The sequence below is a fragment of the Diplotaxodon limnothrissa genome, linkage group LG14 (assembly GCF_057381915.1).
Source record: "Diplotaxodon limnothrissa isolate DT_005_m linkage group LG14, D_limnothrissa_male_GT1.1, whole genome shotgun sequence".
Classification (NCBI taxonomy): Eukaryota; Metazoa; Chordata; class Actinopteri; order Cichliformes; family Cichlidae; genus Diplotaxodon; species Diplotaxodon limnothrissa.
The window spans coordinates 12,588,285-12,602,957 of record NC_140609.1 but is presented as its reverse complement, the minus strand read 5'-3'; the positions used below and the strand labels follow the sequence as shown (position 1 = coordinate 12,602,957).

General features: G+C 41.2%; 1 protein-coding gene and 1 pseudogene across 1 annotated transcript; both read right to left on the bottom strand.

Moving 5' to 3' along the window:
• Positions 1-130: 130 nt before the first annotated feature.
• LOC146618518 (spastin pseudogene) lies at positions 131-1,198 on the bottom strand (annotated as a pseudogene).
• Positions 1,199-9,373: 8,175 nt separating this feature from the next.
• Positions 9,374-10,580, bottom strand: LOC146618517 (uncharacterized). The gene is made up of 2 exons (XM_085371703.1): positions 10,414-10,580; positions 9,374-10,271 (listed from the first exon to the last, which is right to left on the bottom strand). The coding sequence occupies exon 2, from the start codon at positions 10,224-10,226 to the stop codon at positions 9,498-9,500; it is 729 nt and encodes a 242-aa protein (XP_085227829.1). The 5' UTR covers positions 10,227-10,271; positions 10,414-10,580; the 3' UTR covers positions 9,374-9,497.
• Between the last annotated feature and the right edge of the window lie 4,093 nt (positions 10,581-14,673).

Below are 14,673 nucleotides of genomic sequence, written 5' to 3'. Positions count from 1 at the left end.
CCTGGAGAATACGTTTTTTTTCTTTTTCCTGTTGCTCTTTCTCTTGAAGAAGCTCTTTATTTTTGCACTCTGTTTCATCCAGCCTGACTGGATTTGGATTTATTGAAGAAGGACCACCAAAATCTTTGTTCTATTTGGTGTACATGTTAAGAGTTGCTGGACTAACAGTTGGTTTGATTTGCTTCAGAGAATCCTCAAAGTCTTTTATCTTAATGTTGCGCACCTCAGCAGCAGCTATAACACGGACTTGTTCTGGTGCCAACTCTCTTATTGGGCCAAGTGCAGCATCTTTGGCTAATGCTGTCAAATCGCTCCCTGAATATCCTTCAGTCACTTTTGCAAGACAGGACAGTTCGTCTTGGCTCAGTGGACTCCCGTGCGTTCCCAAAAGATTTTTCAGCAGCGTAAATCTTGTCTTCTCATCGGGTAAGGTCACATATACTCTTTTTGCAAAGCGCCTTAATATTGCTTCATCGAGCTCCTGGGGCCTGTTCGTTGCTCCCATTACAAGTACTCTGTCATCCTTTCCTGACTGCAACCCGTCAAACTCAATGAGGAACTCAGTTTTTAAACGGCGAGAGGCGTCGTGCTCCCCCTCCCTCCTTTGACAGAGCAAGCCGTCCACTTCATCGATGAAGATTACTGAGGGCTGTCTCTCTCTTGCAACTGCAAAGAGTGCTCGTACGAGCTTCTCGCCTTCTCCCACATATTTGGAGGTCAAACTAGCAGCACTGATGTTGAAGAATGTTGCATTAGACTCTGCAGCAACTGCTTTGGCGAGCATGGTCTTCCCATTTCCTGGTGGGCCAAATAAAAGCAAGCCACGTGCAGGAGCTCTCAGACCAGTAAAGAGATCAGGTCTTAAGGCAGGAAGGATGACAATTTCTTGAAGTGCTTGCTTTGCCAGATCCTGCCCTGCGATGTCATCAAATGACACAGTCGCTCCACTGTATACAATTTCATTTGTAATTAAGCTGACCAGTTTACTGTCCACATTCTTTTTCATATCCCTCTTCGGGGGCTGTTTCACAGCTGCCGGTCTTCCATTCTGAGTTTTTCCCACCCGAGCGGTTTTCTTTGCATCAGTTATTCTTAATGGAGGTCTTACAGAAGTGGAGGGTCTGATGGTGGTGGAAACACCTGCGGGTTGACTTTTAGGAACTGACTTTGGCTTACTTGCAATTGTTTTGGTCGACATTTCTCTTGCGCGACTTCCCCCCTGTTCACAGTCATAACACGGTAAACTAGTCATAAACGAAAACGTTTAGGCTATTTATCGCATTTAAAGGTCTTTCTTTGGGACAACGTCACAGAACACAGAAACGTCACAGGGCTTTGGAGCGTGATGTTACAGAGGTTTACAAATACTTTCAAATATAGCTCTGGTCGAACGTTTGAAGGCTGCGAACAAACTGACTAAAACTTGCTGCTCCTGACCCCTATTTATAGAAAAACTTCAAAGGCTCAAAGGCATGTGCTTGTGACATCATCACATGTCCTTGTGACATCATCACATGTCCTTGTGACATCATCACTCTTCATGAATCAGATTGTCACATGACATTTTAGAATGGGGATGTTTTTTTTTAAACCGTTTTCTAATTTAACCCTCTGTGGTCCAGGGTATAATTGGCCGTTCTTGACTATTTTTGATTTTACCTCTATATTTCACCTTTAAAATATGTTTTTCTTGCCTTATTTGGCACCATTATTTTCAGCACAACCTCAAATATCTGAAATTTGAGTTATTGTTTTCATTTTGGTATACTATATTAGCACAGTTGATCTAAATTAATAACACAATAAATTGTGTGTGCATCTCCTGTTTTGTCATGGTTGTATGTCCCGGTTCGTGACAGGCTGCATGAGCTCATCTGGTGGGAGTGTAGTACTGTAGTATTTCAGGCATAAAAACGTGGTTTTCACAGACCTTGTCACAGGGTCTGAGTCTAAGATTTTTTTTTCACATTCTGTCTCTCACAGTTGAAGTGTACCTCTGGTGCAAATTACTGACCTCTGTCATCATTTTAGGTGGGGGAACTTGCACAATCGGTGGTTGACTAAATACTTTTTTGCCCCACTGTACCTATGAAAATATACTCACTGTATATATATATAATCAAAGCATTTCTTTAGCAAAGTGCACATACTAGCCCTTTTTAAGTTCATTGACATATGTGCACTCAAACAGGCCCAATGAGATTGAGGGTTATACCCCAATTATTTGTGTTAGGTTTGTAAGCTTTTCCAAATGAATACAGAAAATCAGCAAAACCACCATAAAGAAAGCTTATTTAAATAAAGCTGATATTGGGAGAACAAAGCCCAAGGGGTGGAAAATGAGTAAAAAACCTGTGAAGCAGAGAATAACATGAGGGACTGTTGCAGAGCGCATGAGTGAAACAAGCTCACAGATGAGCTGACAAAGATTGGCAGAAATCACTTTAGAGCAGCCGGGTAATAAGGAACAGGTGAACATAGAGTGGAGCAGATAATTACGAGCAAAAACCCAAACAAATACTTTCAGACAATCCTAAAGCTCTTATTTAGTTGCATAGAGCCATGTGTGAACATTTTGTCTTTACATTTTGCTTCCAAGGAACCGAACTGTCTTTTAATTCTGTAATTTATTTCACGTTCTTCAGGCTTTCTGAAGCTCCTTCAAATTTTTCTTTGGACATCATTTTATTATAATTTTCAGTGCAGTCCTTTATTTGTTTGTTCCTATGAATCATTCACACATAATAAAGGCACCTAACTCAAGGGACAAATTCGTTACTGGCACATTACCAGCAGCTTGTCACAAATACACAATTTGTTTCCTGCACAAAAAATGACAACGATAACACACCAGCAAGGTGATTACCAAAGAGCTATTAGCCAAAAACTTGACATATGTCAAGAAACTAAACAAGTAGAGGACAAAAGAACTGGCAGCTTAAATAAAAACATCTACAGCAGACGAACAGAATTTGAAAGTTGTGTCCTTAAGAAATAACACAAAACTGACACACAACCTGAGAGATGCATCTGGCATCTTATGTTTGCAAGTTTCAGTAAACTGCTGCATCTATTTCCCATTTTCCTAGCAAAATACAAAGACATGATGGCTTATTAGCTCATCCTATCCTAAATAACCACTAATGTATGCCAACTATTGTCACTGCTACACTATCAAAAGCTGAAAACAAACATAAAAAACATACAAATTCATCACCACAACAACACAGTTGATAAATAAAGAAATACAGAAGCACACATGCAAATAGAGAGATGACATAAAAGTTCTCACTCAGCTCCCTGCGGTGCTGTTTTAAGCTCCAACTCACTCTAAACAACACCAACGGGGGTCTACTGCTTCCTGAGCATCAACGACCGCGCCACCTTTTTAAGATAAGATAAGATAAGATAAGATAAGATAAGATAAGATAAGATAAGATAAGATAAGATAAGATAAGATAACCTTTATTAGTCCCACACGTGGGAAATTTGTTTTGTCACAGCAGGAAGAGGACAGTGCAAAGGTTATTCACTAGTTTCAGTTTTATAATAATATAAAACTTAATTATATAATTATATTCAGGTTACATGACACTTATTGTATAAGATAATTATTTCTGGGATGCTGAATGACAATTTGATGTGTATTTTGTTGCTTTCAGTAGAAATCCTGCTGATGACTCAGTGGATTTTAGATGGAAATTCTGTGTTTCACTCACTATAAACCATCTTCTAATCAGAGGGCGAAAAAGCCACTCTTCTTATTTGGTATTAGCTGAAGAAAATATTTAATCTATACTGACCGTCATCGCTGTTGTCGTCCACCAGGATGACCTCCTTGAGCAAGTGTGTGATTGACAGCTGAGTGGACTGAGCGCAGGATCACCGACAGAGCCTCGTTGACGAAGATGAAGATGAGGGAGATTTGGGGAAGGTCTCTTGAGTAGCTGACCTTTCTACATCTGTAGAAAGACACGACACAACACCTGTAAACTACTTGCATTAAGTAATACGAGGTGCCAGTGGAGCACTAGAGTGATGGTTTGGGAAAAGTAGTCTACAAAGTTATACAATTAAAAAGACAATCATGATTTTGTATTGATGAGCCCATTTACCATGATTTCTAACATTTCTGATCAATTGAATGTTGTATTAAATAACAAGGAATATGCCTTTCTTTTTAAAAAATGAGGACATTTCTCAGTGAACCTTAATTTTTGAGTGCTCGCATATTTAATTTTGAATTTGTAAAAAAGACTAAACTACCTCCATAGAGCTGCTGACGTCTTGTTCAATGGGGCTGAAAGGCAGAGCAAGTGCTGCTTCCTGTTCAACTATAATCACAAGGATTTATTTTCCACATTGGCCTTTTAACTGCATGTGCTGTTTCAGATAGAAACCCTATTTTAAACTTGTTTTGTTTAAACAGCTCTAATGAAGCGGAAAGCGGCAGGGTGAGGCTTTGGCTCTAAGTTTAGCACATGTGGGAAAGGAAGGGGCTTCTTTTATTGTCTCCTTTTCACGTCTTTTTTTCTTTTATCGATTATCTTATTTCCTCTGTGAAATAATAGCTAATTAGAAGTTATTCTATAACAAATCCAGTGTTTTCAATTCACGAGGTTGGAGAACACTTTTTTAGGGTTTTTGGCAGGAAACCATTAGAAAACAGAAGGCAACATTAACAAGATTAACCACGAAGAACTGGGACATTTGTCACCTTTTTTCTCCTTCTGATACAATATTGCAAAAGTCTTGAGGCATCCTCATTTCGTTATATTCTGCTGGGAAAATGGGAAATAGGCAGAGCAATTCACTGAAACGTGCAAACATAAATGGAAATACAGTACATAAGGCAAAAATGTACTTGAAAGTCAATATTTGGTATGGCCACCTTTACTATCGAACATAGCCTGGACTCTCTCTTTCCGGAACACACTGCTTTAATAAATGTTGAGGTCTGGGCTCTGGGGAGGCCAATCCATGACTGATCTAGGTATACGTTTACTGCATTCACCGTGTGTTTGGGATCATTGTCGTAATGAATAAAAATATGCCTTTTCCAACTAGATGCTTTTCAGCTGGGACTGCATGATTAATGAAAATCTTAATATCTGGTTCATATTTCCATCAGCTTTCTCAAGATTCCCAACACCACTGGCAGAGCCTTCATCGTGTTTTACAGATGGATGTAAACACCCTCTGTTGGAGTCATATCAACAATTATTTGAACCAAAAATGTCAAATATGAATTCATAATGCTGTAAGACCTGTTGCCACTGATATAGTCCAGTTCTCGTGTAATTTACCATACCTCAGCCTTTTCTCCCTGTTTCTCTTCACTAAAAATGGCTTCCTGACAGCCTTCCACTGAGACCGTTTCTGATGAGGCTTCAGCAAACAGCAGATGGATCCATTAAAGGGCCAGTGCATCTCTCAGGTACTTCAAGTCTTTGCTTTTCTTTATATTTTTCTACATCTTAAGGACATGATTTCCAGATACAGTTCATCTGCTGTACAGAGTTATTTAGTCCTGCTACTTTTCCGGTTTCCTCAATTTTTTTAAGGACTCACAGCACGCCAGATTTTTGGGAACCACCTAGTTGGTTCAAAATGTTATTTTTACCTATCAGATTTTGTTATCTTTTAGATTCTTAAAGTGCTATGCTGTGGTGTGCTGGGGGAGCAGCACAGCAAAGAAGGACTCATCCAGGCTGGAAAAACTGATCAGGAAGGCTAGCTCTGTGGTCGGCATGAAGCTGGACACCCTGGTGACAGTGGCAGAGAAAAGGACACTAAAGAAACTGATGGACATTATGGACAATGCCAGGCATCCTCTGCACACGGCCATTAACAACCAGAAGAGTCTGTTCAATGACAGGTTGCTTCTCCCCAAGACAAGAACTAACAGACTTAAAAACTCCTTTGTCCCACACGCCATCAGACTGTTTAACTCCTCTCTGGAGGGGAGAGGGAGGGGAAACAGGAGGACAAAGGAGGGGGGAACAACTAAGCTGTAGTGCCTCTTCACCTCACTGTGCAATACCTTTTGTGCAATACTTTTGTAAATAGTCAACAGTGCAATAGACCTCAATACTCGATACTTTGGGAGCCATAAACATCATTAGACCAGTGCACATATTGGTAAATGGACTGGTTCTTATATAGCGCTTTTCTACTCTTCTGAGCACTCAAAGCGCTTTACACAACTTGTGCATTCACCCATTCACACCCATTCGCACAAGCACATTGTTCTAGGTGCTTTCTAAGTAACATTCACACACATTCATACTCCGATGGATGCATCGGAGAGCAATTTGGGGTTAATATCTTGCCCAAGGATATTTGGCATGCAGACTGGGGGAAGCCAGGAATCGAACCACCAATCTTCCGATCAGCAGATGACCTGCTCTACCGCCTGAGCTACAGCCACCCCCTTATTGTCTCTATTGTGCTCTGTCTTGGTTGTTGAGTTGACTAATGTGGAAATAAAATTTATCCAGCAGTAAACCTGAGTTTGCGGTGAGGGAAGCATCTTGTACAGTACAGCACTTTCCAGCAGGAACTTCGATAGAATGTAAAATAAAACATTTTGTGTATTTTAAAATGACATTCAGTGTGTTTTTGTTGTTGCTGCACTAATCAACCACTTACTACTAACTGCAATGGTAGTTTATTGGATTGGAAAGTGTGGCGATGCTCGCCACCTGGTCTCCCTTCTTGCTTGTTGGTGTGGGCAGGTCTCATTTGTAGGTGCTGAAGAGCTGCTGTGGCTCATTTCCATCAGTGGCACTGGCAATACCTGGGCTCATTCTGTCAGTGAGGTAGTTGAAAAACCCCAGTTGGGTAAAGCGTTTGGGGGTTTTTGTTAACAGACATGCTTATCTATTTAGTTGGTGTTATTTTTTTCAGCTAAATTTTTTAGTGCAATTAGCACTTTCAGCATCAATCCATAGCAATGTGTTGTATTTTTCACATTGTCTGTGTGTAAAATACATATGTAAGCATAGATTACACAAAGGATCCTGCACGCCAAGCTGGATACAAATAGAAATCCCTGGAAACAATTCTTTCTGCGCTTAAGAGCAGCTTCCTATTGCAACGCTGGAGGATTTGTCACCATTACTGGATACGCTGCAGAAGCACAGCAAAGCAGTGACTGTGTGGAGTCGAAAACTATTACACCAACTACACTACACAGTCACCCACATTACCCCAATCACTGGCGTGTTTACACAACAGAGACGCTGAGTCTTTGTTACGGGCGCCAGCCACTGTGGCCTCGTTGTGTGGACACAGAGAGACCTTGCTGTGACTCGCGTCTTCCCTGCTGTGGATTTCTGGAAACCGCGCTTAAAGAAAGCACAAGACTTCTTTCGTAAAATGTGCCTTCCTGAACTTGTTGGGAAATACTTCTCGAAACAACGTGCTGCTCTAAATAGCCTGTAATGTTTCATGTTGTGGTTAAAGATTGATGACAGCTGTGTGGTGCGATGTAAATAGTTTGCATTTCATTTTTATGTGATTGCTGTGTACATGTGAATAGATCTATAATAAAGAAAAACAAACAAATATACTATTCTTTTTTGTTTTATTAAAACAACTTCACACAAAGTACAACTATTTACAATGTACAGTACATCCAAAAGAACAGCTTTAAGAATACTCAACAGGAGCAAGTGTCATTTGGCCCTGGTTTGACAACAACACTGGGGCACATATTAACAAAAACACAGCAAACCTTAACGATCTTATCAAGAAGTGTTGTGTCTTCAGCCTCACATGATAAGAGTAATCAGACTGTGTGTAACATTTTGAACTTGTTGCGCAAACTACCTATTACTCGCTCAACATGAATTCTCAGGTGGGCAATTGCTCTCGTTTGTTCAACGTCCCTTGCATCAAGTTGACAGTAGCCTTTTGTGAAAGCTGGAATCTTGACCTCCGCACACATCATTCCTACAGCATCTCTGATGTCAAAGCCTCTGTCAGCCAATACTACGTCCCCTGGTAACAGCTTTTGAAGAATGCCACATCTCTCTATGATGTGTTTATCTGATGCACGACTAGGGCTGGGCCATATTATACCATTCACGGTAATACCGGTATAATGTTAGGCAACGATAGGAAAATGAAATATCGCGATAGAATGGGAGTAAAACGCGCATGCGCAGTGCCTTTGTTTTCATACGCACATGGCCGATTGTTGAGTGAAACAGATGAACCAGAATTGGTTTGTAAAAATGGTGCAACTTCCGTGATGTGGAACTGGTTTGGTGTTTGTCTGTCAGATACACGACAAAGCACATTTTTTTGCAGAACATGCAAGCGGTCGTCGTTATTGTCGTATTTGTCGGACTAAGATGCTCTTAAATCTGGGAGTAATCTGGGTCCTAAACTCCGTATGCTTCAGGTCAAACAACACTGCAGCATCACTGAGAGTTAAAAACTGTCTAAATTCTTTCATCTTTAGTAAAACGATCAGCATTGCTGCTTTACCAGGTGTAACTATAAAGTTTAACTTCCATGAAAACAAAAAGTTATTACATTTAATGGAGTTAGAAGTTAGCAGGAAGCTAGCGGAAGTTAGCTCGCTAGTTTCGCTAGTTACCTAAGCATGATTTAGCATGTTCTGACTGAGAGATTTCTGAAAAAAATCAAACGTACAGCTCTGCTATCACTTCCAACATAAATGAAGACAGGAAACTAAACAGCAGTGACGTTTGTAGGGTTACTGAAGTTGGGCTAGCTGGTATATAATGATGTGCTACGTGATCGCTAGCGACACAGCTATGTTAGCATAACATAAACAGTGAAGCTGGAGGACGAACACTAACACTTTTCCACTTATAAAAGTTAACGTGAAGGTTCTTCATGGTTAGAGACAAATGCAATCGCATGGCAGGATGCTGTAAACGGACCAAACTTCAGTCAGGAGAACAACTGAGATAATCTATCCACAATACCAGGTTAGTCATTAATATACTGCAACAACATGGGAATAGAGCAGCTGCCAGAGAATTCAACATTAATGAATCAATGGTACAGAAGTGGAGGAAGCAAGAAGAATGAGTTTAATAAAGTTTGATTTATCTGACTGCTTTGTTTCGCTTAATGTGCCTTATAATCCCGTGCACCTTATGGTCCGAAAAATGCGTACTGCACACTGCAGTTTAATGTTGCAAAGCACCTCTTTTTAACTTCAGTGGATATTATACATGGTTATGCTCAGGATATGTCAGCCCATTTCTACTGGAAATGCCTTTTGGTTAAACTTTCAGCAAGGAATTTGCATTTGCACTGTTACATTTTTATAAAGCTTTAATGTACATAAAAACCAGCTTCTTGTTTAGGTGAAAATAAATGGAAGGTTGTCTTTTTGCGCTAGTAATGTTGTGGAGTTGTATTTTGTCTCGCATCAATTATATCGTCGGTTATATCGTTATCGCAAATTTTCAAATATATATCGTGATAAATATTTTTGGCCATATCGCCCTGCTCTATGCACGACCCCCCCATCCCCTGGAAATGAAAGAAATAGCTCCATGGGGTGTAATCCCGATGAGGTATTTTATGGTCTGTGTACCCTTGTAATGAGAGTATGTTTGTGCGCGTGCCTTTAAATTAGATGGTCTTTCTGTTCGAATCTCAAAACAGTCAACAATGATTGCTACTCGTTTTCCAAAAGTTTCAGTAAACTGTGGAGGCATTGTCGCCTGCAGACAGTGCCTCTCAGGCCAGTGCACCAGTGCTCCTAAGTGGGCATACAAAACATCAATGGTATCGGTGAAGACAGAAGACAGTGTTTTGTGCGACACATGGAATAGATGACAAAGATGCTGGACTGGAAGATCAAGTCTCAGACGCATTAGTGTGAGTAAGAGCATTTGGAAACCTGTCAGTTTCTTCGGTATTGGCAGGAAATCTTTGACAGTGTTGAAGAGGGACATTAAGACTGCATAACAATATAGTCCAGTGTAATATCTTACTTTTTCGGTATCGTCCTTTAAGAAAGTTTCATTCAGCTCTGTCTTTTGCAACTGTGCTCGAAGCAGTCTGTTCTCCTCCAACAGCCGGTTTATTTCTGCTCTGCCCTGTTGACTGCACACACAGTCCTTCGTCTGCCCTTCAGCTTCCGTGACGCTGTCACTCCCATCACCACTGTCCACATTTGCAGCTGGTACGTCAACCTCCACTTGTCCAACACAACTGCTGTCCACTGCCTCCATGACATGGTTGTTGTTCTTCTGTCAGACCTTCATCGATCATCAAGCCTGTAAGATAAAAAATAGTGCATAGACTTAAGGTTAATGTACACCAATATTCCAATGACAGGTGTGTGATTCATCTTTAAGTTATGTGCGGATTAGTGTACCATAAGAGCAATTTAGTATGTTTTCAGAGGGGGGTGTTTACCTGCAATGGGTGCTCTTTTTCGCTTCCGTTGCATACGCCTTGCGTGCCGGTCCGAGTCTGACACAGGTTTGTCGTCGTGCCCCATGTGCAGTGTTGGTGCCCAGTCTGGATTTGTTACATCCATTTCATATGCTGGTTTGCCTGCAATAATGCCAAATCAAAAGCTACTCAGTCGACATGACGTGGTTCTGCAGCATCACACATTAGCATGTTTTATCTCATTATCTATGACCGCAGCGCATTGAAAAAAACCCCACTAAAAGCCTTTTGGTTTGGTCCTTTTACAGCATCCTGCCATGCGATTACATTTGTTCCTGACCACCGAGAACACTCACGTTAACTTTTATCGAGTGGAAAAAAAGTTAGCGTGTTTATATTGTGCTAACATAGCTGTGTTACTAGCGGTCACGTAGCACATCATTATATACCAGCTAGCCCAACTTCAGTAACCCTACAAATCAATCAATCAAGCTTTATTTATAAAGCACTTTTCATACAGAAAAAATGTAGCACAAAGTGCTTTACATAGTTAAAAGCAGCCCACCCCACCCTCCAACTCACTCCCCACACTCTCAATACACATATATCCCCCCACCCCCACCCACACACACACATACACACACGCGCACACTTAAAGAGTAAAAATTGGGCTGGGCTCGCATGAGCCAAGTGAGGAAACATTATAACAGAGAGCCGTCTGCACCGGGAGCCGGTCACAGACCGCAGCCTCCGGGCTGGGCACACAGCCGGAGGGAGGCCAAGGAGCCCCCCAACCAGGCTGAGAGGACCCCAGAGACCAGCAGCCACGGTCAATAACAGCCCCGGTGCAGAGAGCGCCCTCCGAGGAAACACTGGAGATATGACGCAATACGATATATACAGGGTAAAATGATAAAATAAATAAGAACAGGATACAATATAAATATAAATATAAATAGAGTAAGAAGATTAAAAAATGAATAAGAATAAAATCAAAAAATATTAGGTAAATCCTAAATTAATAATAGAATAACAGGATAGAATAAATAAGCATAAAAAATAAATAAACGCTAAGTAAAAGCTAAATTAAAAAGGTGGGTCTTGAGCCTGTTCTTAAAAACATGTACGTTCTCTGCGGCCCTGAGCTCCTCCGGCAGGCTGTTCCACAGACGAGGACCATACCACTGAAAAGCTGCCTCTCCGTGAGTATGTGTCCTGACTTTAGGGACAATCAAAAGGCCAGTACCAGAGGACCTCAGGGTCCGCGAGGGTTCGTATGGTAAAAGCAGATCTGAGAGATAAGAAGGCCCAAGACCATTAAGACATTTAAAAACCAATAAAAGAACTTTAAAATCGATCCTGAAACACACGGGGAGCCAATGCAGCGATTCTAAAACCGGTGTAATGTGGGCCCGCCCTCTGGTCTTCGTCAGCACACGAGCTGCCGAGTTTTGCAAGAGTTGTAAAGTTGAAATATTCTTCTTAGGAAGACCAGAGAGCAGGGCATTACAGTAATCAATGCGACTGGCAATAAAAGCATGCATCAGCATCTCCGTGTTGGCCCGAGAGAGAATAGGGCGGACTCTGGCTATATTTTTTAGATGATAAAATCCAATTTTGGTTACATGTTTAACATGTGGGATAAAACCAAGCTCAGAGTCAAAAATAACACCCAGGTTTTTCACTTGTAGCGAAGGACATAGTGAAAATGCCTCTAATTTAGACAAGAGTTTCTCTCTCTGAGCCTCAGGACCGACAATTAAAACTTCAGTTTTGTCCTGGTTAAGCTGTAAAAAGTTTTCTGCCATCCAAGATCTTATATCCAAGATACAGTTAAAAAGGGCATCCATTGGTCTGGTGTCATCAGGAGACACGGAGATGTACAGCTGCGTGTCATCAGCGTAACTGTGGAAGTTCACTCCATGCCTCCTGATGACACTGCCGAGAGGCAACATATACAAATTAAAAAGTACAGGGCCTAGAACCGACCCTTGAGGCACACCACATGTCATTTTATGGATCTTAGAGGAGCATGTATCCATACTCACCATAAAAGATCTGTCAGAGAGATAGGAAGTGAACCAGTTGTGTACAGCACCAGAGAGGCCCACCATGTGTTTTAGTCTGTTTAAAAGAATAGCGTGGTCTACTGTATCAAAGGCTGCGCTTAGATCCAGCAGCACCAGGACTGAGAGCTTTTGGGCGTCCCAGTTACATCTAAGATCATTTAAAACCTTTAGGAGAGCCGTCTCTGTGCTGTGGTTCACCCTAAATCCAGACTGGAATATCTCCAGGATCTGTCTATCATTGAGAAAATCAGTAATCTGAGTAAAAACAAGTTTTTCTAAGACTTTACTTAAAAATGGTAAGTTGGATACAGGTCTGTAGTTATTAAAATCATTACAATCCAAATTGCTCTTCTTCAGAAGGGGCCTCACCACCGCCGTTTTAAAATCCATAAAGTGTTTTAAAGAGTGAAGAGGGGATTGGATCTAAAAGACATGTGGTGGGTCTCACTGTGGAGAAAACCTTCTGAAAGTTCTCAGCATTAACCAGGACAAAGCTGTCCAGTGTCTCCTCAGGTACAGAGCCCTCAGATGTGTTTACAATCATATCGCGATTAGATAAAATATCAGATCTGATGGCGCTGATCTTTCCCCTGAAGTGGTCTGCAAACTGCTCACAGAGCGAGTCTGTGGGGGTTCTTTGGGAGCTGTTAAAATCAGGGTTAAATAAATGATCTATGGTGGAAAAGAGGACCTTGGGATTATTTTTGTTAATACTGATTATTTTGGCGAAGTATGAATTTCTTGACTTCCTTAATGTATTATTGTACATTTTAAATTGCTCGGAAAATATTTGATGGTTGATATTATTTTTATTTTTCCTCCATCTCCTTTCTGCTGCCCTGCAATTTCTTTTGAGTTTTTTGACTTCTTCGTTTCTCCAGGGTGATGCATGTTTTACGTTAATCTTTTTGGTGGTGAGTGGAGCAACGGAGTCAAGGCTTTTCTTCAGTTTGCTGTTAAAATAACTAAAAATCAAATCGCAGGGTGCAGGTAAAATCACAGGGGGGCATTTGACTAAAACCCTGGTAAAATTTGCAGCCACTGTCACTGCTGTTTAGTTTTCTGTCTTCATTTATGTTGGAAGTGATAAGAAAGCTGTACGTTTTAATTTGTTTCCAAAACCCCACAGTCAGGACATGCTATATTGTATTTAGATAGAAGCTAGCGAGCTAACTTGCTGCTAACTTCTAACTCATATGTCATAAATTCCATTGTCATGGATGCCTGGATGTTTAACTCAGTTGTTACACCTGGTAGAGCAGAACGCTGATAATTTTATTAAAGATGAAAGACTTAAGACAGTGTTTTAACTCTCAGTAATGCCACAGTGATCATTTGATATATGGACCTGCAGCAGAGTTTAGGCCCAGACACGGCTAGTGACGTCAGACTCAACAATCGGATAGTGATATGAATTACTTTAGAACTCACCGGAGAGAAAATGCCGCGAGCAAACCAACAAAAAGCTGGGGATTGCACGGAACTCGATATCCGCTCGTCTCACCGCTGCAATCCATGCCTGGCGTCTTTGTTTGGTGATATCGGATACATGGGATCCCTCACGTTGCCGCCAGGATGGAAAACGATTAAAAGATTAATCCAGTTTCTTGCCTTCACGATCGTGAGATCTAACATTGCAACCGACTACACACGTACCACCATAGCTGAAGCTGTATCCTTTGTCTGGCCTACTGTGATGGCGGCAGGGGGCGCATTCTAAAATGTCATGTGACAATCTGATTCATGAAGAGTGATGATGTCACAAGGACATGTGATGATGTCACAAGCACATGCCTTTGAGCCTTTTCTATAAATAGGGGTCAGGAGCAGCAAGTTTTAGTCAGTTTGTTCGCAGCCTTCAAACGTTCGACCAGAGATATATTTGAAAGTATTTGTAAACCTCTTCAGAGTCACTGTGCACAGGATTAAAAATGTATCCACGAAAATGCCAACAAAGAATAAACAATCTTGCTGCCTCTCCTTCGAGGTCTGGCCGGCCACTCACTTCAAGAGGGAAGCCTGATATGACACGATCCATTGGTGCCTCATCAGTCCAAAGGACATTACAGGAAAACTCCGACCTACATGCAAAAATTAAACAAATTGAAGAAGAGAAGCTTCAACTGGAGGAGAAGTGCAGACAATTGGAAGCACGAAATCAAGAGCTGGAAAAACAACAGCAACGCCAGCCTTACACAAAAATTATTAGTGA